The sequence below is a fragment of the Rhipicephalus sanguineus genome, chromosome 6 (assembly GCF_013339695.2).
Source record: "Rhipicephalus sanguineus isolate Rsan-2018 chromosome 6, BIME_Rsan_1.4, whole genome shotgun sequence".
Taxonomy (NCBI): domain Eukaryota; kingdom Metazoa; phylum Arthropoda; class Arachnida; order Ixodida; family Ixodidae; genus Rhipicephalus; species Rhipicephalus sanguineus.
In genome coordinates this window covers 143,161,306-143,186,207 of record NC_051181.1, presented here as the reverse complement: position 1 = coordinate 143,186,207, position 24,902 = coordinate 143,161,306, and the positions used below count along the sequence as shown (strand labels likewise).

Below are 24,902 nucleotides of genomic sequence, written 5' to 3'. Positions count from 1 at the left end.
TCCGGAGCCCTCCACTACGGCGTCTCTCATAATCATATCGTAGTTTTGGGACGTTAAACCCCAGATATTATTACTATTAGGAATGACTCGCGGCTTGTGCTCACTGTTGCTCAGCTGAGAACAAAGTCATAACTTGGAATTCCGGGTGCTGCGTTCACAGTAAAACGATACCCAAAAGCAAGAACGGTGGTGTGTTGGAATATAAAGCGAGAGACGGATGGAGAGGCGGGAAAGCTGGCCAGGACAGAAACTGATTGGCTCATCTGCGTTTGGCTAACAATATAATGAGGAAGTAAAAATAGATTCAGTGTACACGTGGGTGCGCATGAATCAATGTTTCATTAACGTAGCAACAAGTGACCTAAAATCGCAGTCGCTCCTTCGAGACCTATCCTTCCTTCTGAAATTGTTTATTTGAATGTCCGTACACAAAACATTGCATTAAATTGCATTTGGAAGAGTCCCGTTTAATAGAACACGGATGGTCGCAGCAGCGAATAGGACGTGCACTGAGAACACACCAGTTTTCAAAAGGCAGTCATATTGTGTTCGTCACTGGCTGCGAAACACGTTGCCAACGGCGCTATGTATTTAAGGCTACCAGCATTTGATAATTTGTTGTCGACTTCTTTTTAGCGCGCAACGTACAAATTCCGTGTATGGAGCAAACGCGAGGAAAATAACTGTGTAGAGAAGTGATAGTATTTGCCGGAAACGATCGTTACAGGATCGAGTGATCTCAAGATGTGTAGGCTAAGGAGGGGCGGAATTAGACGCGAGGTAGAACGTGAAATGGGGCAACTGGAAGGGGCAAAACGCACCAAAGACGTGTTGAAACGGCGTAAAAAGGGTCTTACTAAGCGAATACCTTTATGACATTATCTATTACATTTTTCGTCTAAGATGGCGCAGACGTACCATCGAAAACTATCTAGATATTGTTGAGATTGAAGTTGCATGAAAACCACACTAGAAGCAGTTAGGGACAAGATTCTAAAATTGATATTTATTAATAAGGCATACTCACGCTAACTGACGTTATCAGTTCTAATAGAGATTTCTCAAATCATTCATATCTGCCCTATTCCCGTCTTATCCCTATGAGTGGGTAGGTGCCTACATTACTTAAAGGTTCATCACCATCATCATCATTGTTCTATTGGCGCTGTTGCGCGGTTGTTCAGTGTCCCCAAGGGCGTTCTCCAGAGGCGCGCCAGGCGATTGACATAATTCCATAACAAAGCACTTCACAGATACGCGTTCAAATGGGAACGGCGAATTTTATTTGACGAACAGGAAAAGCAGCTCACTGAGCTGAAAGAAATCCTGTCGGTGCTTGATCTCCAAGCAGTTGCGGTGCACCACAGCGCCAGCCTCTCTTTGCATATAGTTCGCGGAGTGTAAAGAAAGGTTCAGCAAGTATGGAAAGCGCTCACGGAATGAGGTTCAAGTGCTTCTCCTGCAAGAGCTTAACTACTTAAATTTTTGACACTGCCCCGTCTTGCGCCATGCTGCGTATCCCCTCTTTCTTGTCAACGTTTTTTGTGCGCTGTTTTTTATTCAAGAATGAATACGCCCCAACTGGCCAAACCTGCCGTTTTGTGTGAATGTGTAGGTTAATGGCACCTGCTCGTTATCTAAGTGCTCGCTGTGTCCCTCTCGTGGCTAACAGTAAACATTCGTTCACGCGCAGGTGTGTTTTTGACCGTGAGATCATACACAAGCGGCACAGCGAATCGTTCGTGTTGTCAGCGTGGTCAGTCCTGCTCTAGACGTACTACGTGTGGCAATCGTGGCACGGGTCGACCGATGCTTTCGGCGTCCGGCACGCGTACTCAAAACAGCTTCTACTGGCGCGAGCCGTAGCCTTAAGCAAAAGAACGAACAGAGTCGAGTGCCAACTTGGAGCGTATACTATTATTGTGTAACGCGTTAAGTAAGCATTCCAATGAAACAAAACTAAAAGCTCGAAATTGATAGAAAGATAAAAGACACTAAGCGAGAGCAGTACTATCGCATGGTGAGTTCCCACTTAAAAGGCACGCTCTTTTCACGTGCGCTGGCGCCGTGCACGCCGGCACCAGGACGAAGAGCGGACTGTCTTAAGCGGAAATGGGTACAACGCAACACGTCCGATTTTAGAAGTTGAACGTATAGATAGCGCTGGTGATCCACGTGCCAGTAATCTGTCCATTGCGCTGTGAAGAAAGCAGTTTAGATTCTTGCGCATTAGCTGAATTCTCGGATAATATTTACGATGAATGATTAGCGATTCACTTTTGCTGATGTATTACTGATTACGCTAATACATGTGCTATATGCAGCGGTGAGCAAAAGTGTGTAAGTACGACGTGGTACGCGATAATAAAACGTTTGGTGGAAGTGTAGAGCCGTGTGTCTGTCATCGCGTGCCTTCCTTGTGTCCCTCGTTCATTCGCGCTGCCGTGTATTTCAGAAGTTCGTGACATGTCACGTGACCAAATGTCAACGCAGGGAATTCTTTACCACATGCTTGTGTGTGTGTGGGGGGGGGGGGGGATGCAGGCATGCATATTTGATATATACCGTGTTAACTAAACGAGCCCGACGGCTTCACGACGTATCCTTCACGTCAGTTTTCTCAATAATGTCGCCATGTAAGTTGACATGCACGTCTTGAACATTTATGCTGTGAATTGTCATTCATGTCTGTCACACATGCGTGTCGTGTGATGCACGTTATGGTGTAAAAAGGCAATGAAATGCCTACTGTAACATTAAGATGTCACCTTATAATGCATATGGTGTACAGGAGTGGTCAGAAGTTCCCACGCCGCTGTACCATCTAATCCTATGGTAGCGCGGCCTGGGAATTTTTGGCCATCCCTGTACGTGGCATGCACGTCATACTAGTCACGTCACGGTTTGTTGTTCGTGCTCGTCATACAATTGTACCATGCCGTGTCTGTTTTCGTATATACCAATTCAACGGAACGACTCGTGTTCTGTTATTACTGTTCGTCATATATTTATATTATGCCTGTTTTGATGTATAAGTGAACGAAGCGACCACGAGAGTACCAAAACGTACGCGGCTAGCTAGACGGATAAGGACAAAGTCACCTTGCTTCGGCAATGAATGCGAATTCGCATTCAAAAAGGAGGATGATTTAAGAGTCCGGGTTCCAATGTGCTAGAAAAATGTTCGACGATTTAGAGCACTATGTATACTCTGCCATGTGAGAGCGGCAAGCTGTCCGTAATGATGACCACAATAGCGTGACGTGAAATAAAAGATAACGGCCACCTACTCCTTCGTGTCAAGACAGCTGTTTGTTTGTACAGACCCTTATAGTGTCACATGTTTTAAGATGAAACCTTAACACCTTAGGAATTTAAAAAAAAAATCCGGATATTAATTCTCAGCCAAAGGTAGAGTACTAAAGCTGAAAACAAATAACTTTTATTTGCCACTTAGCATAAGATTTACAGCAGCAAAACAGCAGAACTCCTAAGCTGCTAGCAGACTCCAGCCTAATGAATCTCTCTTAGGGTCACGTGACGAACGGGCAAGCGTTGGCGCTCCGAGCTAACGAGAGGTTCTTCAAGGAGAGGAAAATGGTGCTATATTCTGCAGCTCCTGCGCGAGCAGGGCTCAGCGCTCTCGACAGACAGTGTCAGCACGGAGATCAGACTGCGGCATTATGTTTGGAGCATGCCCGGAACCTTTAGGCTGTTTCCTCGAATATATATATATGAAGTGATAGACCAAGTGATGTCGCAGCAGACGGCCAGTGGTCAGGAACCTCCCTCCTGTGTCTGCACGCTAACCACGACGGCGATCGTCTTGTCAGTCAGCCAGCTGTAACTGTTGTCGAATTCAAGCACATCTGCAGAGAAACAAGAAAATAATAAAATGCTTAATTACCGCGACATCGTTATGTTTGCCTCACTGTACGACCCCGCTGTCATCAGAGAGCCGAGGCGGACAAACGGCACATAAATTACGCAACCTCTGACACTGTGGACGTGGTTGTTCGCAAACAAAACATTCGTGAAGTGCACGGCGAGCTGTAGAGCGGCAGGCTTCTGGGCAATGCGAGAGACACGCTTATAGTAAAAACGCTTACGCTACCAGAAACCAATCAACAACGTGAAAGAGACAAGGAACTGAATAATAGATGCGACACGATCCACGCGGATCTGGAGAACTCTATCTACGAGCTCAGCAACATTTCGCTGAAACACTTAATGTAGTGCATTTATGCGAACAAATTAGAAACGATAAGTAGCGCATAAGGTGAATCAGATGTGAATTAAGGCGAATTCAAGGAAATGAAAGGTGAACTACGGTGCTCGAAACCTGAATCTAATGTGAATCAAAGTTAATTAAAGGTGTACCTAACTTAAATTGGGGCAGTAAGGGTGCACAAGTGAATCAGCCAATTCACAGTGAATCAAACATTTAAGTTAATTAAGTGAATTAACAGTGACTCAATTGGAAAAGTAAATTAAAGTATAATTAAAGGTGAATAAAATTTGAATTGATAACTCGGCGATCAAGTCTAGGCCTGTAGAACCAGTGGTTATATCTAGGCGACCGAAAAAGGACAAGAAATAGGGAAAAAAAGAAAACGTCAGGCCTGCGCGGAACATGCAGCACAGTCACAGCGAAAGCTGGACAGCGGCCTTTCTGGAGTTCGTTGTAAACTCTCTTGGGCAACTAATGCAAGTACACTGCAAGGTACCCACTGCGAAATCAATCATAATAACTTTTGTGAAGTAGGGAATCGCCCACTGTGTCATTATTCGTCATTCTGCGGAGAAGCGAGGTGCCCGCTACACATCTGCAAGCGTTATGTGCACTTCGTTTATGCTGTGGCTGATAACGATGAATAATTATGGCTGAGCCCTTTGTAATGGGTTGGAAACATTCAAGGACCCACTCGTTACAAAATTCCCATTATGTGACGCCTGGTTGTCATTTTACCCTTCTACCACGCTACACAACACATGTTAACGCGATTCCTTGCCCGACATGACGCCTGTATTGCGACAGAGTTCCAAGCACCGCCATGGCTATGTGGTAGAATATTCGGCTGCCACGCAAGGAACCTTGGTTCAAATCCCATCCGATACCTGGATACTTTTTTCTCATTCCATTTCTTCTCATTTTGCGCGATAGCGGTTATGGACACCGACGGCGGCGGCGGCGGCGGCGGACAACTACGGCACCAAAATCGGATGTTGTTGTGATCTCATAACTGCTTTTGCTTTAGTACCGATGCAATCGAGTGAGAACGTCAGGGAGACCTAGTGAGTGCCTCATGAAGGCACACGCCCTCTTTGGCATTAGCTAAAGAAACGGTAAGTTTTTGTTCCTTTCAGCGCCCCTATTTAAGTAGCGCGCAGAGTTCGTCGCACCTTCGACGTCGAAAACGGCCTGTGGGAACGGCGACCGATATCGCAAGCTGCTGCTTGCACCCAATCGCAAACAAAGCTCCAGTTCCACTTTGCGGCCAGAACCGAGATACGGTCGCTTCCTGAGACGGGCGCGGAGAGCACGTGCGAGACAGAGAGCACAATTAGCGTATAACGCCCCCCGGCCAGCTGCATAGTGGCGGAGTGGCAGATACGTACGCGCGCTCAGAAGCCCATGACGGAAGCCTGATAAGCCTCTGCGACGCAAGCGAAAAAAACCCTAGACGCGAAGAACGGGCTGTTGCGCGTGTGTCGACTCGACAGAGACAGCGAGAGAAAAAATAAAGCGTAGTAAACGTAGGGAGATTAACCAGAGCATGAGCGCAGTCAGTGACGTGTTTTCAGGGACAGGATTAAACGCTAGAAAACGTTTTCAGAGACGATAAACGGTGGTCTGTTAAAATAACAGCATGGATGCCAAGGGAAAGGAAACGCAACCGAAGTCGACACATGATTAGCATCCAGATAAAATAAGCTTTGCACATTTGTAGACACAGCATTCACTCGGCGGGCGCGAGGTAATAGTCATTGGACACTGCAGTGACCGAGCATTGTTTTGCAGGGGAGATATATTAGGCGGATAACCATGACGATGGAGATGTATAATATTCCCGTGATTGATTGACTGATTGATTGATTGATTGATTGATTGATTGATTGATTGATTCTTTCTTTCTTTCTTTCCTTTTTTCTTTCTTTCTTTCTTTCTTTCTTTCTTTCTTTTTTTTTTCTTTCTTTCTTTCTTTCTTGAGAAGCCGGCGTCGAACTTTCTTTATGGGTCCTTCTTCGTTTACCGAGCTCCCTTTAAGCGTAATACTTGTAACTTGGATGTATCGCTCTAGCTGAATATTACTGTCACGAATTGCTGTCACATTACTCTATCAGTGCTCATTTCAGAAATGCGCGCACGCGTACGGCAGCCGACGCGTTCGAAGACAACCTACGAAGGTTCGTACATGTCCCAGGCGTGTCGCAGTCCCAGCCGCCTTCCTGTGGCAAGTAACTGCAGGCCTGGAGGCGTCTCATCGGCAGCAGGCGCTTGCCGCTGAGCATGCGCAGACCGAAAGCCACGTCTCCTGCAGCGACCTGGAACCGCCAGTTGAGTCGCAAGCCGGGTCTGTCAACGTCCACGGGCAGCTCCCACCGATCACGTCGAGCGATGGTGTGTTGTTGGGCGCCCTTTTCGTCGAACACGGAAGAGGCTGGATGAGTTTTACCCTCTTCGAACACACCACCAAAGTTCACCTGCGTGCAAATGGTCGAATGATTACCTAACTGCAAATGAGTTCTGCGGAATCCCTCAAGGTGGTCGAACGGTTATGAAAGGGATAATTTACAACCACCCGTTTGTAGCAGGAAGCCACATGGAAATCCATGCGGATTGCTCAGAAAGAAAAGCTTCTAGTTGAAGAAAAATTCGTCTTGGTCCTGAGGTCGAAACCGGGAACCTTTCCGGGGCGGTCACTCTACCAATTGAGCTAACAAGGATGCTAGCAATTGGCAGCGCGAGTTAGCTAACTGTTTAGCTAAAGACCGCGACTGCGCATATATACTGCGTGGGAGCATCGCATAAGCGAGGATGCCATGCTGGGAGATTCGCTTAACTATTCGGTTACAGCAAATGAGCTTATCGAAGAAAGAAAGATAAGCAAACTAGAACTGTGATCGCTCAATAGTCATTCTTTGGTGAAAGAGAAAACTTTCGTCCACCTGAGAGGCAGACCAGAAGTAAGAAGAGAGGATTAGAGGGAGGGGAGCGCAGGTCGCAAAGATGTGGCGTCGTGCAACTGGCAGATGGATAACATTTCCTTCAGTGAAGCTTCCGTAATCTTGCAGATATCTGTAGAACATCTTTGACACTATTTAAAGTTTAAAAGATTCACTTATTGCGGGTGTCAAGGTTATTCGTATGGCGAGTGACACCACCTCTATTTTTATATCGGTCGAATCAGAGGCATCCAGCGTTTGTTTCCAATCCGAGAAACCAAGAGGGGAAATGTGTTTTTAGTTATGCCGGCGGCACCATATGATGATGTACCATCTCAACCAAGTGTCATCGGGCATCTTCTTTAACCACCTTAATACTTGAGTCTGAAAATACTTGTGGCTCAGATAGAAAAAGCAGTCATTTCTCGACTACTTGACCACCAAAGCCGCCCTTGGAAAGCATTTGGGGGAGTGGAATTCCGTTAACGTCGATGACTGACCCTGTGCCTGCATCGGGGGTCGCCATCTGGTCCCACCATGTCTCCACCCCAGTGGGCCGGTAGTTGTGCAGCGTCTATGAGGCTCAGTATGTGCTCCTTCCAGCCAGCTGTCGTAATGAAAACACACGTGTTGACACATACAGAGCTAGTAGTCTGAAACTTTTGTCGCTTAAGCCTTTTCTTTTTTTCTCCTATCAGAAGTTGCAAATGTAGGATTCTCTCGTTTCACATGTTGGGTATGATCAATTTTCAAAGTTCGAGCTCCCGTAACGAAACGTCAATAAAGCCATAATGCAATGTAACTTGTCTAGCGAAACTGACGCAATGACGACAGCCATACAAAACGAAGGAACAGAGAGAGAGAGATACAAATGAGGGCCCAATTGTTACCCAATTGTGTAAAAATTTCGCGATCACTGTAGGTCGTAAGCGAACGTCGTGTGCGAATTAAAGAGACCAGAAGACTACATGGTTGGCGGGTATATTTGTACGTTTCATCACGACAGAAGTTGGTGTGTTCTCCCGTCATGCTTATGAGAGGTTCTGATCATTCAAACTTCTGATAAAATGTAGAAAATTGAAGCTATGCAGCTGAACACGCTCCTATAGGCGTTATATATAAGGTCACGTCACGTGGTAACATCACACAGGTTTACGTGAAGCTGAGTCGGATGCCAAGTGTGACTGGGATGTAAGCGGTTTCGTCCTGGCTCAGGGTCATCGGCCAACACTTACTTTTGCCGTAGACTTGAACTTTGTCAGTCGTCGCCTGCGTCAAGAACGGCCGCACCATCTTCCACAGTACAGGGAAGAAGTTTGGCGCTGCGTCAAAAAAAGAAAGAAAATGGCGGTGAATAAGGACGTCAGTCATACAGCCCTCCTATATTGGGTGTTTGAATCCCGTAGCTCTAAAATCATCCATATTATTTTGCGTACGACGGCTACCCGTGTTTCCAAACTTTGTTCTGTACGTGATTTTATGGCTTTGAGTAGCGTGTCTAGTTGGGCTTGCTGGTTATTCATCGTACAGGTACACAGCACTGAAATATGGCGAAGAAAAAGAGATGTGTGTGTTTCTTTTGTGTGTGTCTCCCTTGTGAAATGTTACTGGAAGCTTCCTTTGTTTCTTATGAAGCGAACTTATGCGCTAATGTGTAAAACTTCTAGGGCGTGCTTCATGGACTGGTATTTTACTGATTTCACTCGCCCTGGAACATGTCTCGAGCAACTATGGAATAGCGCTGCCGATCCACTCTAACTGCACCGATCCAGTTTGCTTAGCGTTTTGTGTATTTCTTTCACAACAACTGGCGACCCATTTTATTATGCTTTCTAGAATGTTGCGTAGATGTGCCAAGTTTTTGTTTCCCTTTTTTGTTTATCATTCGCAGCGAAATGCACAAACATGTAGTAAGGGAGATATTACCTCTACAGCACATAACTTCTTTCTTTCTAAAGGGCATTAAAAAATCAGAATTCAACAATTATAGCTGATTGTATCATAACTATCGGGGAAACCGCCGTAGTGTATTGCATTTCAGCTGTTCGACAGATCCATCGAACAATATCAAGATTCGCGGTGTATTACTTACCATTGATGATGATGCACTTCTCCAGGCACTCCGGATAATGGTCCTCCATGGTCTGCAGTATGTTGGTAAGAGTTTTGACAGCTGCGCTGCCGATGAACAAATAAAGAAGAAAAGGGTCGCGGCCCGTCAGGCCAATCTGCACTGCGTATATATACAGATATATAACTTATTTTCCTGCGATACAGCGGTAAGGTTAAACCTTACTGTCCCGATGTGGGAGCCGCCTGCGTCAACCTAAGGGTTGATCTTCAGGACCCGAATAAAGTTCATGATACCATACCATGGTTATCAGCAGTTCCATTTTTTTTAGTAATGTTCATCGATGGGCATTTTATCATGCATATAGAAACGAAATTAAAAGCAAGTAAAACTAATGGATCCTCTTACTCCATCTGATTGACCGGTTCTACTGATACCCTATAGAAGTTGAGTTAGGGGACGTACAGGAAAGCACACGGCGCGTAAAACGCGTCGGCTAACTTCGTCGTCCTCTTTTTTAGAGCCTAAGTAGGGGCCAGGCACTGAATTCAGAATGACTGGGATGCCATCTCGAGACTTGACTGGCGACTTACGATGTTATCTGTTGCAGTGAGGGGCTCTTACGAACAATCGTAAAAGATTGTTCTTGAAACTATAAATGACAAAGACTACGGGCACTTCGACCCGTATTTCGTTACAGCTATATACCAGGTTCAGCGACGACACATTGTCTATGTAGCGGCTGTGAAGTGCGCACCTGTGTTTCGAGCAATACGCATCATCTATGCCCACGTCACCGTATACCTAAGCCCAGCTAAGCTAGTTGGTGGGACTGTGCCGCGATAGGGCGACATACCTTGCCAACAGTAGAGGTTACGGAGGCTGAATTTTTCCAAGTCTACGACCATGTGATGTGAGTGTATTTCCATTCCCACCTGTAAAGTGACAGGACAGAAAATCGTGACGCAGTAATATTGCGCAGTATTATTACGAAAAAAAATGACGCCGTCAACTTTACGATATTCAGCACTCCGTGCTACAAAGCCTACTGTATTGTTCCGGCCGATGAAAACTGAACCCGTATTGATGATAGATAGAAATCTTTCTTTTTTCTTAAAACCCATGTCCGGGACCGAGTTCTGGGGTGACGTTTCACTGACCTCCCCTAAGATGGTGAGTATATGGTAAAGGAGAGTTGCCCACAAGAAGGTTCGCCCAGGTTACCAACCCAGGCCTCCCATGTTGGTATGTTAGAGCAAAGTGAATGGCTTCAAGGTATATTGGCTCTGGGCCAGTGGCAGTATGTGTGGGATAGAGTCGGTATGGAACCGGACACTTGACAATGAGGTGCATAGGGCGGGGTAGCCAGCCGGTCTAAGAACCCGCTAACCTCCCTCTCTTTCAGCTTGTTTATTCCTTCCTTTGGGGCTTGTAGTATTATGTGTGAGGCGCATATTTAGTTTAAAGAGAAAGCAGATGCTGGAGGTTCAAAATAAAATTCTGAATTATGTCTCTAATTTTACACAATATTTGCCGGAAATTAAATGTCCGTAGCCTAGAAGGTGTACAACAATCCAGCTCCCTAATGAAACACGAACATCACAATATAAATTGTATCGCTTAGCATTCCAAAGGGAAAGAAAGTTTATGTGTTATAAATTCGCGTGAAATTTGCCACCGAGTTGTCAAGAGAGCTTTTGAAATTATTTCAACGACATCACTTCTATCAGTGCATAGACGAACGCATACTAACACAAACGACAAACACGGACGCTTTCGTTGAAATAATAGATTTACCAACCAACCAATAAATCGATGAGTACCTCTTGAGCTTTTGAAGAACTCACGTAAGAACAATAAGTAATCTGATATGTCTTTCAGTATTAGACCTTCTAGTATATTCACGGTTTAAAGATGCAATTAAGTTTCAGGTGTGAATGTTTTCATGATGCAATAGGCATTTGTCCACCAGAAACGTAAATATAGCAGTTTGTTTCCGCAGTTTCAAAGCAGTCATAACGCATAAGCAGTCTTTGTCATTTTCGCTATATACTACAAGCGTTTCGTTCACTCACTTCTTTCGAAGCCGAACGCTTGATGGACTCCGTGTACTCCATGAGGTATGTACAGTGGAGCTGCACTACTTCCGGTGTCAGCGACGTAATAAGCGCTGCAACAGAAGTGAAAAAACCACATAAAGAATATTTCCACCGTCCTTTTTTTCCTCAAAAGGAAATAAACTATACTTTTTTTTGTAAGCATTCGCAGTTGCTAATGGAAAAGTCACATGCGGGAAGCACAAACAACAATGAGCTTTAAAACAGTTTCCGATATATCTGTAGAGCGCTGGTACGGTACTGGAAATGACATTTTCATGCTCACCAGCGGGCAGCTAATAATAATAATAATCAATCAAACGTTTATTTAATGTGCCCAGGAACAACCGTAAGGTCTTTGTACTGGCGCACGAAAAAAAAAAAGGGCAAACATTCATATTAAAATATCAGGGATAAAAAAACGTTATAAAATTGCACATATACAACTATGCGCAGGCAGAAAAAAAAATGTCAACAGTGTACGAGGCTATGTAAGTACAGTGCAAAGCTCGGAGCAGAACAACGACTGGGAGCTGTGAAAAACATCGAGCTCCAAAAAGTAAGCATTGTAAAGACGTTGTATGGTCGATTGTTCACAGAGGCAGGCGGTTACATGAAAAGGTCTATTCTCTCTGGTCAGCTTACGTGGAATTCGGAAATTAAGACAGTTGAGCAGTACAGGGCAGGATATGATACCATGCACAAGCTTGTAAAGAAATAACAGATCAGCGTTATTTCGTCGGCAGCACAGTGATGGCAATGATAATAACCCAGCAGCGTTAGAACGAGATCCAGAGTCATTTCTAGCGAAACGATGGTTGTAAATGCTTAGGAATTTTTTCTGGACTCGCTCAATGGCGTTGCTGCTGAAATAAGGAATGCCATTCCAGATCACCGATGCATACTCTAGTTGAGGAAGACATAGCGCGGTGTACAATTTTCGGAAGGGCACAGGAGAACGGAATTCTCTAGACATTCTGCAAACACAGCCTAGGGTGCGAAGACCCCGCAAAGCAACACGCTTAGCGTGAGCAGAAAAGTGTAAGGTGCTATCAAAAAGAACACCTAGATCATTGATCTCACATACCTTACACAACGACACAGAATTGACAGAATATAAAAATGGCACACTAGATGTCTTTCGAGTGAAACTCATTACCTTGGTTTTTGAAATATTTAGGGAGAGGTTATTGCTCCTGCACCAATAATAATAATAATAATAATAATAATAATAATAATAATAATAATAATAATAATAATAATAATAATAATAATAATAATAATAATTGTTCGGTTTTAACGCCCCAAAATTACGACATCATTATGAGGAATGCCGTAGTGGAGGGCTCCGGAAATATCGATCACCTGGGGTTCTTTAACGCGCACCTAAATCTAAGTACACGGGCCTCAAGCATGTTCAACTCCATCAAAAATGCGGCGGTCAGCAGTCGAGCACCATAACCACTAGACCACCGTCGCGGGTGCCAGCGGGCAGCCATCACCTGAATGTCTTTTACGCAGTTTAGACGAGCATAGCTAGGCTTATGCACGCTGCCTGCACTGGCGAAGGAAGTCGCACATAGAAACGGTGTGAACCAAGTGCCAAGCAGTTGATTGAAGGACCCATAGTGAACTCGTGATCTCGTATTTAGCAGCGCAGTGCTACATTCAAACCAAGTTCTGTCAAGTCACGCAGCGGATCCTTGCGATTCGTTCACTGCCCCATCGCATCGACAAATCACGAGTATAAGGCACACGAAGAAGCTGAAAGTACATCCACCTGGAAAATCAACTCCAGCTGGAACCATCCATAACGGTCTGCCATCCTTGCAAGGATACAAGATGCCGCCAGGATAGTTTTCCTTCACGATCTGCGAAAGTATAAGATGAAAGCGTTAGTTTATAAAACTGCTAGCATTAGTGGTTGCGCTCGTGCCCGGCATCTTGTGCTTCTTTTCACCGAGTCGACGCGTTCGGAGAATTCACTACATACATTTTCATTCATTTTATCGTACCCTTAAGACCGAAGTATTACAGAGGGGAGGGGGTGACAAACACATACATAAGTAAAAAAAAACAAATCAGCAAGAATGGCTCGTTAACACAAAAACAGATTGGTTAATTGAGTTCGGAAGTGATACAGTGCAGATTGAAATGATGTTAAGAACTTCCCTGCGTGTACATCATAACGTAATGTTCCAAATGATCGTCCAGATGTCACACGTAAGACAAGACCGAAAACAAGAAAACAAGAATTGCGTTGAAAACACGTAACCCGTTTATAAGCAGAACACGAGGTGCTGCGCTGAGCGACAAATAACATACTTTGTAGTCGCCTTTCCAGCACCAAGTATTTAAAATCCCGAACGTGTCGCCAATACAATTATTGTGTTTTTACCCTCTCAATAGAAAGCTTGATCATCTCTGCAGCACTGTTTTATTCCGTTTTATTTTATTTCGTTTTCTGTTCTTTTACAGCGATAGATCTAATAAAATCCCTACAGTCTCAGCTTTCGGGGGCGCCGCGGCAAGCTTATGTCGTTTAGCAGCTTGTCGCGGTAATGACTATGTCACGTCAGCCAAACCCTGAATAAACGTTTATTCTGATTAAGGCCTGGGCCTGTATCAATATATCGACTGAGAACAAAAAGAAGACTGCTTTCGCATTTACGTCGTCTTAGGCGAACGCATAAGGGACCCTGTGACTTTTTCGACAACGCGCTAGCAGTGCGGTCGAGGAGGTTTGACCGCAGTAGACGTCACGCTATAAAGCGCTCCCAACACGTATTCATGTGGTCTTGGCGCGTCCTTGCAGACCCGTCGTATGCGGCAACTTCGTGGCTTCGAGGAGCGGGCGGGTATGTGGGCACACCTTCGAGGGCAGCATTTGTGTACTGTTCGCGGCGCCTGGTTTTTCGCGTACAACGCCGCCGCCGCCGAAATCTGTAACCCACAGCAAGCATCGCTTGAAAAAGCGCCTCCGCCCTGCGAACTCTCTCAAGCCTGGGACTTTCCTATTATGAACCTGTTGCTAGAGTCAACTGCGCAATCGCGCAGAAAATCGACGATGTGTGACTGTTATGAGCAGAACGGCATGACGGAGACATACTGCACACGCTGCGGCGCACGCTATACCAGCAGCTAGATTTAGAACGTTAATTTGAGAATGGCATGACAAGGCACAATTCACGCCGCACTGCCGCGAAAACAGCAGGCCAGCAACAAGGTTGAGGATGTTAAGTCGAGGCATTAACGTGGAGGCCGACACCAATTTCTGCATTAAAATACGTGTGAGGCACTGAAATCGAATCAGCAGACAACTGCGAAACCTGTTTTTACAAAATTTGTTTCTTTCAAAGATCAAGTTCAATTTTATCGATCGTAAGAGCGATGCCTTGATTTAGTGACCTAGCTTGTCTTTAAGATATCGACAAATTTCGGCCAATTAAAACAAAAAAGTAGCCGCTATGTTTAGAAATTTGTACCTCCGCGCTAAAATGAGAATATTTCGTTATTCGGTCATTTGCTTCGGTTGTGCATTTGAAGCATACAAATGTGATGTATGCACTTACAAAAACAATTACGAAATAATTGTGTTGTTCCATTGACGTTCTACTCCATTCGATAGAATTTTGGTTGAACAACTGAATATCACCCAATATTGTGGTGAATAAAACGAAGTGCAGTTGATAACGTAGTACTTTCAAAGACCCAACGCTTTCTTATACAGCGGCGTTTGACTGCACTTCGTTTCTTCTGTGAGTCTTCGCTCTCATTTTTCGTATTCTCCATCTTGAACATTTCGAAGGTTTCAGTAGGGTTTATTTTTGTTCCCACATCGGAGCCGGGCCAACTGCATGCGTTGATATTCTGGTGAATTTCGGCGCCGTGTGTGCGTGCGTGTGTGAATTTGTCATTTTTTCGCGTCTTGTACGAAAATGCAGCCTTGCTCGCTTTTTTCGTCCTTCAGTAAAAAAAATGTGACCTCCCAGCCTTTGCACAAACTGCCCGATATAGAAAGACGAATTATTCGGACGTACCTCGGTTGCCTCGTAGCTTTGTAACATGTCGTCCACGCCGTTCTCCTTCCTCCATTTAAGGTCCTACACGTCGTCAAAAAAGATAGGGAGTGGGAGAAGGATTATACCCAACCGTTTCTACACAACTTGTTTATGTCTTCATGAACAAGTATTGTGTATCACATGGCATGCTAACAACACGCAAGTTGCTGCTATACAAAGCCCCGTATGCCCACCAAGCGAGCTTATCGCCTTAACGTCGCCTTGGAGAGCTAGATTCCAAGATGAGGCAGGCGTCTCGTAAACACATTGCTAACATCAGAACCGTAGCTTCAATTTCACGCAGGTCGTCCGGTTTCCAAGTTCATTTGCCGATTAGATACCTTGCTTACTTGGTCTGTCAAGCAAAAGCAGGTCACGACGCCTAACACTAAGTGGTCTGCCCTGAAGACGGTCCCGGGTTGATATATTAAGTTCATATTATTATAGAAGCCCTCTGTAGCTAAGTACGCGTGAGAAGTATCAGTAAACAACTAAGGCGGGAGAGCTAGAAAAGCTGCCCTCTTTTTGTCTTAGTCGGCGTTCTCCAACATTACTACGAAATTCAGTTTCTTATACGAATTGAAGTAACTTAAGTCAAATCGTTTCATGGCTTTCCTCCAAATGGCGGTTCTGAACTTAACGCTGATCTGTGTAAGAAAACTAGGAGATGGATCGTAGCTTCATCTTATAGTGATTAAATACCTCTTATAGAAACAGCTCTTTCCAGGTACCCAGAGTAAGGTTTGCGATTATTCTAGTAGACATAAATATAGAGAGAAAGAGAAAGAAAAACAAGATCATGCCGGAAGGTTAACCACCCGCACGTCCGGTTCCCTACCCTGCACTGCAGGAAAGGGAAGGTTAACAGAAAGGTGGAGATTCAAAGTGAATAACGGTGGTCCAACAAGGGAAAGCCTCGGCATGCACCCAACGCTTCGACAAGGGTACATACACGCCATCGGCGGGGCAAGGTCCCTTGCCAAAGCGTTGGCTTCAGGCTGGTGCTTTACTTAGCCAACCGTTGCTGGTGAATTAAACGGAGAGTGGTACTCACGTGACGGTACATTCGCTCCGCCTTGGCCACATCGAAATCCCGTGCTATGAGTTTGGCGCGGCACATGCGAGTTCGGTATAGAGAATTGTGATCCTTGCCCATTTCAAGCTATATCGTAAATTACGCAAGTACATGTCAACATTATTTTTAGTGTGTGTGTGTATGTGTGCCTTTCTTTTTTCCTACGTCACAGGCTCCCTATAATGATGCCAGCCCGTAAATCTAGCCTACAATTTTGACGTCTGTTGAAGTGGGATATTATGCAACCACTTTTTCTTTGTTTCTAGCGCGTAATCTAGGTTTTGGCACACAAAATGAAGCTAACAATACCGTGTCAATTAACTTTTTGGTATTATGTATAATATACAATTGTTAGCCAACGTCTCGACTAGTGGACTTTCCAGCGCGCTAATTTTTGCTGCCTCGACCAATACAAGTAAATTTGTTGAATTTCTGGCTCTGGCGACACCCCCTGCTCGAGGATTTTCCATCTCTTCAAACCTTCATCATGTATAATGTAATATGGTTTGATGTCCGACGTGCTTTGTTTTCACCTAATTGAGTGCAGCTCGCTAAGATCTAACGCATCAACGCGAAGTTCGAAATACCATGCTAATTCACATTCCGAGTATTAGATGTTACCGCTACAAATAAAATCTTACCATAAAAATCTGGTATAGCAACTTTGGCGTTTTCATGGCGTAGCACCTACCAAGCATTTATACGTAAGTGTCGACGTGAACATCACTGAAACGGCGAAAATCTGCCTGTAAATGCCCGAACTGCTGTCGGAACAAAAGCTCAGAGGCAAGACCAACCCCGGACCACGTTTTTCTCACTATTTGCTTCAATCGGTTCGAGACAACAGTTCGGTACGCTTGGCACCTTCGAAATTTTTTGTTCACAGAACTTACCTCGCAGCCAGCGTAGCAGGAAAGCGTCCGTGTCCGAGGGTCTCTTCACATCCGCCACTGCATTGCGGAACTGCACGACCCGGAACAAGAACAAGCAGCATTCACAGAACCGAAAGAGATAAGCGTGCACATGCGCGAACCATGTCAGAAGAGAAAAGAAGAAAGACAGAAAAAAAATGTGGCAAATTTTTCAAAGAGGAATTAACTGTGGTGTGCCCGAAGCACTCGATTCTCACGTCATATACCGGTAACTCCTCCCTACACCATCATCATCAGCAGCAGCAGCAGCCTGACTACGTCCACTGCAGGGCAAAGGCCTCTTCCCTGTTCCACCAATCAAGCCGGTCCTGCGATTGCCGCGGAAACTCATACCCGCAAACTTCTTAATTTCATCTGTCTACCTAACTTTTCAGCTCCCCCTCGCGCGATCGCCTACTCTTGAAATCCAATCTATTACTCTTAGTGACCTGCGGCTACCTTGCCTACGCGCTACATGCCCTGCCCATGTCCATTTCTTCTTGATTTCGTCAAAGATGTCTTTAACACGGCAGTTTGTTCCCTGACCCACTCTGCTCTTTTCTTGTGCCTTAAGGTTACACCTATCATTTTTCCTACGTTACTTAGTCAAAAGCTGGCCAACACTACCCAACATTAGTCAACAGCTCGAAAATACTACTCAATGTTGAGCAACATTTATCTAACTATATTGTCACGTGGTCGTGACGTCGACGAAGACAGCAGTCGGCGTTTGCAGGATGAAACTGTTTATGTCAGTGCTGGATTATGTGTCCTGTAGCCTATCACTCCTCACTTCATGTCCGTAACGGCTTCCTGAAGGAGTATTTTATTGCGATAGCAATTATATGGACACTCTCGGCGGATTTTTGCCGTCGCCGTTGTCGTCGCCGTCATGTCCCGTATATATATATATATATCAAGGCACAAAGAAAATAAATCAGAAGAAAAAAAATTGCGAAGCACCCGGCCGGAGACTCGAACCAGTGACCCCTCGCTCCGCAACGCACCGCGTTAGACAAGTCTATTACGCGCCATGCAACCACCGGCATAATAACGGCGAGCTGTTTATATATGTGACACACGAACCCTTGCAGGAGAAACCGAAGAGGAGGAAGAAGTGGGCATGCAGCAGAATAAAAAGTATGGCGCATGAGCCACGGCACGCCTCTCATTCATAGCGTCACATATACAACACTTACCGCTGACGGTACGCAGATCTCAGAGAAGCTTGAGCGGTTTTCTATCACGCAACGCTCCTACATTTTATTTCAATTTGTAAATTGCCCTTGAGACTCGCATTAAAAGTGGTCTCTTTCTGTACCCACTCGCGATGTGCAACGAAAAAAGAAAAAAAGAACGCCGTAGACACATTGCGTCAGGTGTCACCGCGTAGCAGGAGATGCAGAGGCGCCGCAGTTTAAAAGAAAAAGAAATACCTGAGAGCGTCGGATTCTGCATAGTCGACACTTGCAGCGCACTGCTCAAACCCAAAGACGTAACAACTGTGACAGTAGTTAGTTGGCGCTTGGCCTGTGTATACCTGCGCGTTCTTTTCGAGCATCCTTTGTGCTTCAGCGGTGCGCTGCAAGTTTCGATCTGCTTGTCGTTCTTCGTGTGACATTCCAATTTCTTGCTATCGCGTTCATTGCTTCGCCTTGCGGCGAAACTTTTTAGGGACGAAGCTGCTTATGCCGTGGGTCTGTCCATCCTCCGTTTGTAGCGTTGTAGTAGCCACCTCTAGCTCGTGAGAAGCGCGCGTTTTGGTATGCAGTAGAAGAAGAAGACGACGTTGACGAGTGACACTCTCGTTTTGCGTGTTCGCCTGTGTGGCGTTCTTTCTTCTTTACTACGTCTCGTTTTTTCAACGACACCCGAAGACAACATTTTAGAAGTAACGCGCCATGAGGCTCCCTCTTGGCACGCTTTCTCTTTAGCTCGGAGTCGCCAGATGGAAGACAAGGCTGCGGAACGGAGGGCACGGAAGGCGGCGGCAGCGCGCGCTCGCAGGCAGAATCCTAAGGTGAGAGCCCGCGAGGCCGAAGCTGCACGTCGACGCCGCGAAGCAGATTCCGCCGTTCGAGCCCGCGAAGCCGAAGCTGCTCGACAAGCTGCACAGCTGCGCCGAGAAGACCCCGCCGTTCGAGCCCGCGAGGCCGAAGCTGCTCGACAAGCTGCAGGGCTGCGACGAGAAGACCCCGCCGTTCGAGCCCGCGAGGCCGAAGCTGCTCGACAAGCTACACGGCTGCGGCGCGAAGACCCCGCCGTTCGAGCCCGCGAGGCCGAAGCTGCTCGACAAGCTGCACGGCTGCGGCGCGAAGACCCCGCCGTTCGAGCCCGCGAGGCCGAAGCTGCTCGACAAGCTGCAGGGCTGCGACGAGAAGACCCCGCCGTTCGAGCCCGCGAGGCCGAAGCTGCTCGACAAGCTACACGGCTGCGGCGCGAAGACCCCGCCGTTCGAGCCCGCGAGGCCGAAGCTGCTCGACAAGCTGCACGGCTGCGGCGCGAAGATCCCGCCGTTCGAGCCCGCGAGGCCGAAGCTGCTCGACAAGCTGCACGCCTGCGGCGCGAATCGGATCTTCAAAATGTGAAGGACCGTGAAGCGGCGAGAAAGCGCGCGCACCCGCAGGCAAAGCCCGAGGCTGTGCGAGCACGTGAAGTGGCTGCAAAACGCATCAGGCGGGCTCTGCTTGAAGGCGCCGACGCGCGCTTCCAGCGGGACTTCCTTGATAACAGTTTCGGCCATAGTTGCGGTGTGTGCAACAGATTGTGTTTCTCAAACAATCTATTCACAATATCTTCCATCAAGGAGGACCACGCTCGCGCCAATGCCATCGCCGTGCTGCAGCGCGAGTTCGCTTCGCCCCACTCATCATCATTCACCACGTGGATATGCTGTGATTTTTTTGTTCTGTTTTAGTATACATGGGCTGATGTGGAGAAATTAAGGTAAAGAGCACCTCGTCTGCGCCATTTTTCCCATTCTTCTTTTCTGTGCAGAGTGAAATTAACTAATTAAATTAATTAATTAGTCGTTCTAAACTTGATATTATTTGAAAATAAATAATCTTCCCAGTATACGCTCGAGAGGCGGCCTCCATTCTAGAGAAGAGGGCTTGTCCCGGCTCTCATTTTATCACTTGGTTTCCTGCACACATGGGGAAGAACGTTCTCGAGGGCTTCCCAAACCTCAACGAGCTGGCCCACGATCGTGCGCGAGAACTCACGCGCCGCGGCGGTCTGGAGGCTCCGGAGGGGCAGGAAGAGACTCAGCAGAATGATCCACTTCTGACATTTAATGAGGTAACAAAGCATTACCAACTTGGCAGGAGAGTCTATCCTCTTCCTCACCCGAAGCTCAGCAGAGCTCAGTCAGCTACTCTGAGAATGTTGCAGACGGGGTCTTTCCCGTCGCGGGGCATTCTCAGTAAGATGTACTCGGACGTTGACTCCGGTTGCCCCGACTGCAGTGAAACCTTTTGCTCCATGGCTCACATGCTCTGGCGATGTCCCGCGTTGCCTCAAACCCTTCTCTCCAGCGAAGCCGAATGGGAGGAGGCCATCAGAAGCACGGCACTCCGACAGCAAGCCCAGGCTATCCAGAGGGCCCAGGAAAGGGCAGAGCGTCACGGCGTTCTGTCCTCTACGTGGGCGCGGCCAGCAGTTACAACGGCCTCCCGTTAGGGGGTCGTAACTCCTCAGGATCCAATAAAGTTCGTTGTCTGTCTGTCCCAGTATACGTTTTGTCTGAATTTATCCTTAACTAAGCTTTCATTCCCTTTAATTCACCTTAATTTACCCATGGTCGCGATTGAATTAACTATGTCACACGATAACTATGTACTCTACCGAGGGAGAGCGGTAAGTAGCTACGCGTTTACAACGAAAAGTGACCGATTACGAGAACTGAGTACTCTTCAATGGAACACTATTACAGGCGACCGGCAACGGCATAAAAAAGCCTCGCGCATCGAAGTTTGCTTTCCGCACAATACACATAACAAACTCCAGTGTCACTCAAGCCGCTCCTTCGAATTTGGTCTAAATATTTACTGAGAAATGCTGAAAAGACGGGCAACTGTCCTAAAGAAATGGAGCGTTTCTCGAGCACTGAGCGCCCTTTAACCTACCTAAATCACCCGTCGATAGCTGAAGGGTAAGTTTAGGTGCGAAAAGAAAGAATAAATAATTTTTTTACGGCGTAGCTATCGTAGTCTGCCTTGTGCTGTCGTCGTCATCGTCGTCGTCGTCGTCGTCGTAGTTGTAGTGGTAGTAGTAGTAGTAGTAGTAGTAGTAGTAGTAGTAGTAGTAGTAGTAGTAGTAGTAGTAGTAGCAGGAGGGGTAGTAGATGTAGTAGTAGTAGTAGTAGTAGTAGTAGTAGTAGTAGTAGTAACAGGGGTAGTAGAGGTAGTAGTAGTAGTAGTAGTAGTAGTAGTAGTAGTAGTAGTAGTAGTAGTATTAGTAGTATGAGGAGAAGGAGGAGCCGTCACACGGGTCACGTGACCAGGTGGTGAATAAAGAAATAAAGAAAACGAAATGATGATGATGATCGAAATGATTACGATGATGATGGCCTTTTTTTTTGTATCGAAAGTAATCATCATCGCCATCATTACAGCTTTGCTGTTCGGAGGTTTTCACTGCGTGGAATTGGCTGCAACTTCCTTTTTAGAGCGCGGCTCTTAGGCGCTCCTTCCACAAACTCAGTTTCAATGCTCCGTATCTCCGCCAGCGGAGGAGGGTGGTCCGAACGGCGGTCGCGAGAACTAGCGGCGCTGCAGTTCCGTCTTGCGCCACTATCGGCGCGTCGTCTGCTGCCACGGCATAACGCTGCGGTCCGCCGTGCAGTTGCTCGCCGCAACTGCGCGGCAACTTTCTTATTGTACTAGTTAGGTGGATACTTAGGTGGATATGCGTAAGGTCGTCTGTATGCATTGGTCCGCGTGCGTTGTTCATTGATTGGCTAAGACTCGATGTTCGGTCTATATTGCCACGCCCGTTTCTTGTTTTATTTTGATGTATTCGGGTTTGACCAGCAAGGACGGTTATCAACGCTAAACGCTGTCCGCGAAGCAGTCTTCGAGACGCTTCGCGATTGTAGTAGATCGTTTTGGTAAGATTGCGCGCCGCACCCGAATGTTCCAGCTTTGTCGAGGGATAACGCCGCCACCAGCGATATCGCTGGAAAGTTCGATAGCGCCTGTATAAAAGCCGACGCGCTTGACTGCTTGTCATTTGATCGACGCTCTGTTCGCCGCTATCAGTGTATTGCTGTAGTTTGACTTTCAGTTTCCCGGCCACAAGTTCGGCCAAATAAAGAGTTTTATCTTCGACCTGCTGACTGCTGCCTTCGTCAACGTCACGACCCTGTGACAATATTTCAGCTGTCTACATTGCGCTTAACTTCTCAGCATAGGAGTTTCTAAGCGAATGAGGGTTTTCAGCGTAATTTTTATAACTACCACCACAATTTTAGCCGCTGCCGTCTTATCTAGACCAAGAACAACCCAACACGTTTGTAAAAGCCTTTATAGTGTACAAAGAAGCGTACTTACTCGAGATACAAAAACGTTCTAGAAAAACAGTACTCGTGTTGTCTGCAATTTATTGAACAAGACTTTCTTGAAAAACATCACCAATGCTTTGCAATGTTTACAAGACACGTTTTCGTGACGGTTAAGGGATACTGACCCAAAATCGGAAAATTTTACGAGAACTCGGTAAATGAAATCTCAGTGTGCGATTATATCGAATAGATGTCGTCTCTGAGCAATTTTTTCAGCGGATAGTTGTATTTTCGGTGTCTCATCTTTCTACGTCACATCCTTCTACGGTGCCTTAAACAATTCGAACAGATCGGCAGTGATGTGAGCACCGAGCAGTTATTCGCGCGTACTCTGTCGCTAGAAGAGTCGTCAGTATTTAACTTCAGTTTTTCAACTTCACCGAGCAGATGTTTCATGCCCGCAGCACTTCTTACACTGTATGACAGCCGTTTGCGTTTCGTGCTGTAGCCGTTCACAACGCAGTTAAACTGCTCGTCAACTACAATTATCTTTTGCACAAGTAAGTCTCCGTTCCCGAAGCAAAGTGTGGGATTGGGCTAGTTGGTATTCCATTATTAAACTGCTCAGCGCAAAAAATTTGACACGGTACACATAGAAAAGACGAGGACCAGCGCTGGTCCTCGTCTTTTCTTTGTGTACCGTGTCAAATTTTTGCGCTGAGCAGCCCGTTCCCGAGCCGGCGAGTGTAAAATATTCCGCACATCTTGTTCGATAGCTCGTCCTAAAACCTCTCGAATATCCACTGCTTTGAAGGCATAGCGACAGCTGACAACTGATCGAATGTCAGTGTGATGCAACTCTCAGTCTCGGTAGCGTAGGTAATCGCCTGCCTTTCGTTTTGCTGTTCTATTTCTGGCGGCTCCTCCAAACTGGGCACTGGGCTTTCGCGGGACGCCGTGCGTTTTGGGGGGGATTTGCGCCTAAACCCCGAACATTTTGGCTTTGAAATGTGGGGTGGAAGTGCTGGGAACAAGCGCGGCAGGGCACCGGGCGCGAGTTCCCACTTTCCACGTGGGACCAAAACTTCTTGTCCCGCAACGACACGACGATAGTGCTTTACAATGTCGTCACTCTCAAAATGAACGTCACACAATTTTCCTTTCGCAGTAAGCTTTCTATTTTTGCCATGCAAAGCTTGAATGGCGTGGGGTCTTTTGGAGCGCCGAAGAATTGTCGTGAAGAGGAGTCGTCGTTGCGGTAGCCGTTCTTGCAGCCCGGCGCAAAACAAGTCGGCATACCGCACCGTGAATCTGTTCGTTCTCGTTACGCTCCGTACATCATGCACGTGTCTTTGTACAAGACGCTAAGCCTGGTCAAGAACAGTCGCAAAAATACGAGCTAACAAAGCGCAGACGACGCTGTAACCCACGTGCGCTCGTACATCGGCGGCGCCGATCACAACAAGCGCCAGCCGCGGGAGCTAGACGTGACTGCAGCGCCACTAGTTCTCACGACCGCCACGCGGACCGCCTCTCCGGCGGAGCTTTTAAACTGAGTTTGTTCTAGTAACGTTGCTCCTTCCTGCGTTGAGCAGCGTCGCCGTCGCCGTCAGTGGCGCAACCCATAATGAAAAAATAAAATGAGAAAAAAATGACCACGACCGAATGGGATGTGAACCCACGCCCTCTGCGTGGCAGTCGAGTATTCTACCACAAAGCCATGCAGGTTTTTTTTTTCTTTATTGCCTCACACAAGTATTTTCACACGCTAATCGTAAACCAGGGAACAATACAATGATACACCATCAGCTGTTAGCTGACTACATGTTAAAACTTTGGCATGTGTAACAACGACTCCACTCTGGGATTACTTTCGCGAATGTGTGTCTCGGTATATCGAAATGCAGAAAGTGCAGATGGATGTACCGCAGAGCCACGCAGGTGCTTGAAACGCATCTGTAAAAAGACCGTATAAAGGCGTCATGTCGGGTAAGGAATCGCGTTAACCTATGTAATAT

General features: G+C 46.5%; 1 protein-coding gene across 3 annotated transcripts in view; it reads right to left on the bottom strand.

Moving 5' to 3' along the window:
• Positions 1-3,684: 3,684 nt before the first annotated feature.
• Positions 3,685-24,902, bottom strand: part of LOC119396603 (SEC14-like protein 2) — an 80,004-nt gene continuing 58,786 nt past the window's right edge. For 2 of the 3 annotated variants that reach the window (XM_049417149.1, XM_037663886.2), the window contains exons 2-11: positions 17,364-17,433; positions 15,375-15,437; positions 13,115-13,205; positions 11,314-11,408; positions 10,095-10,173; positions 9,260-9,340; positions 8,403-8,489; positions 7,668-7,774; positions 6,417-6,705; positions 3,719-3,869 (exon numbers count right to left, since the gene is read on the bottom strand). In XM_049417149.1, coding sequence (XP_049273106.1) covers positions 3,778-3,869; positions 6,417-6,705; positions 7,668-7,774; positions 8,403-8,489; positions 9,260-9,340; positions 10,095-10,173; positions 11,314-11,408; positions 13,115-13,205; positions 15,375-15,401 — 948 coding nt within the window. In that variant the 5' untranslated portion in view covers positions 15,402-15,437; positions 17,364-17,433 and the 3' untranslated portion in view covers positions 3,719-3,777. Of the gene's footprint in view, positions 3,870-6,416; positions 6,706-7,667; positions 7,775-8,402; positions 8,490-9,259; positions 9,341-10,094; positions 10,174-11,313; positions 11,409-13,114; positions 13,206-15,374; positions 15,438-16,449; positions 16,494-17,363; positions 17,434-24,902 lie in introns of all 3 variants that reach the window. The other variant, XM_037663884.2, reaches the window with a different exon arrangement.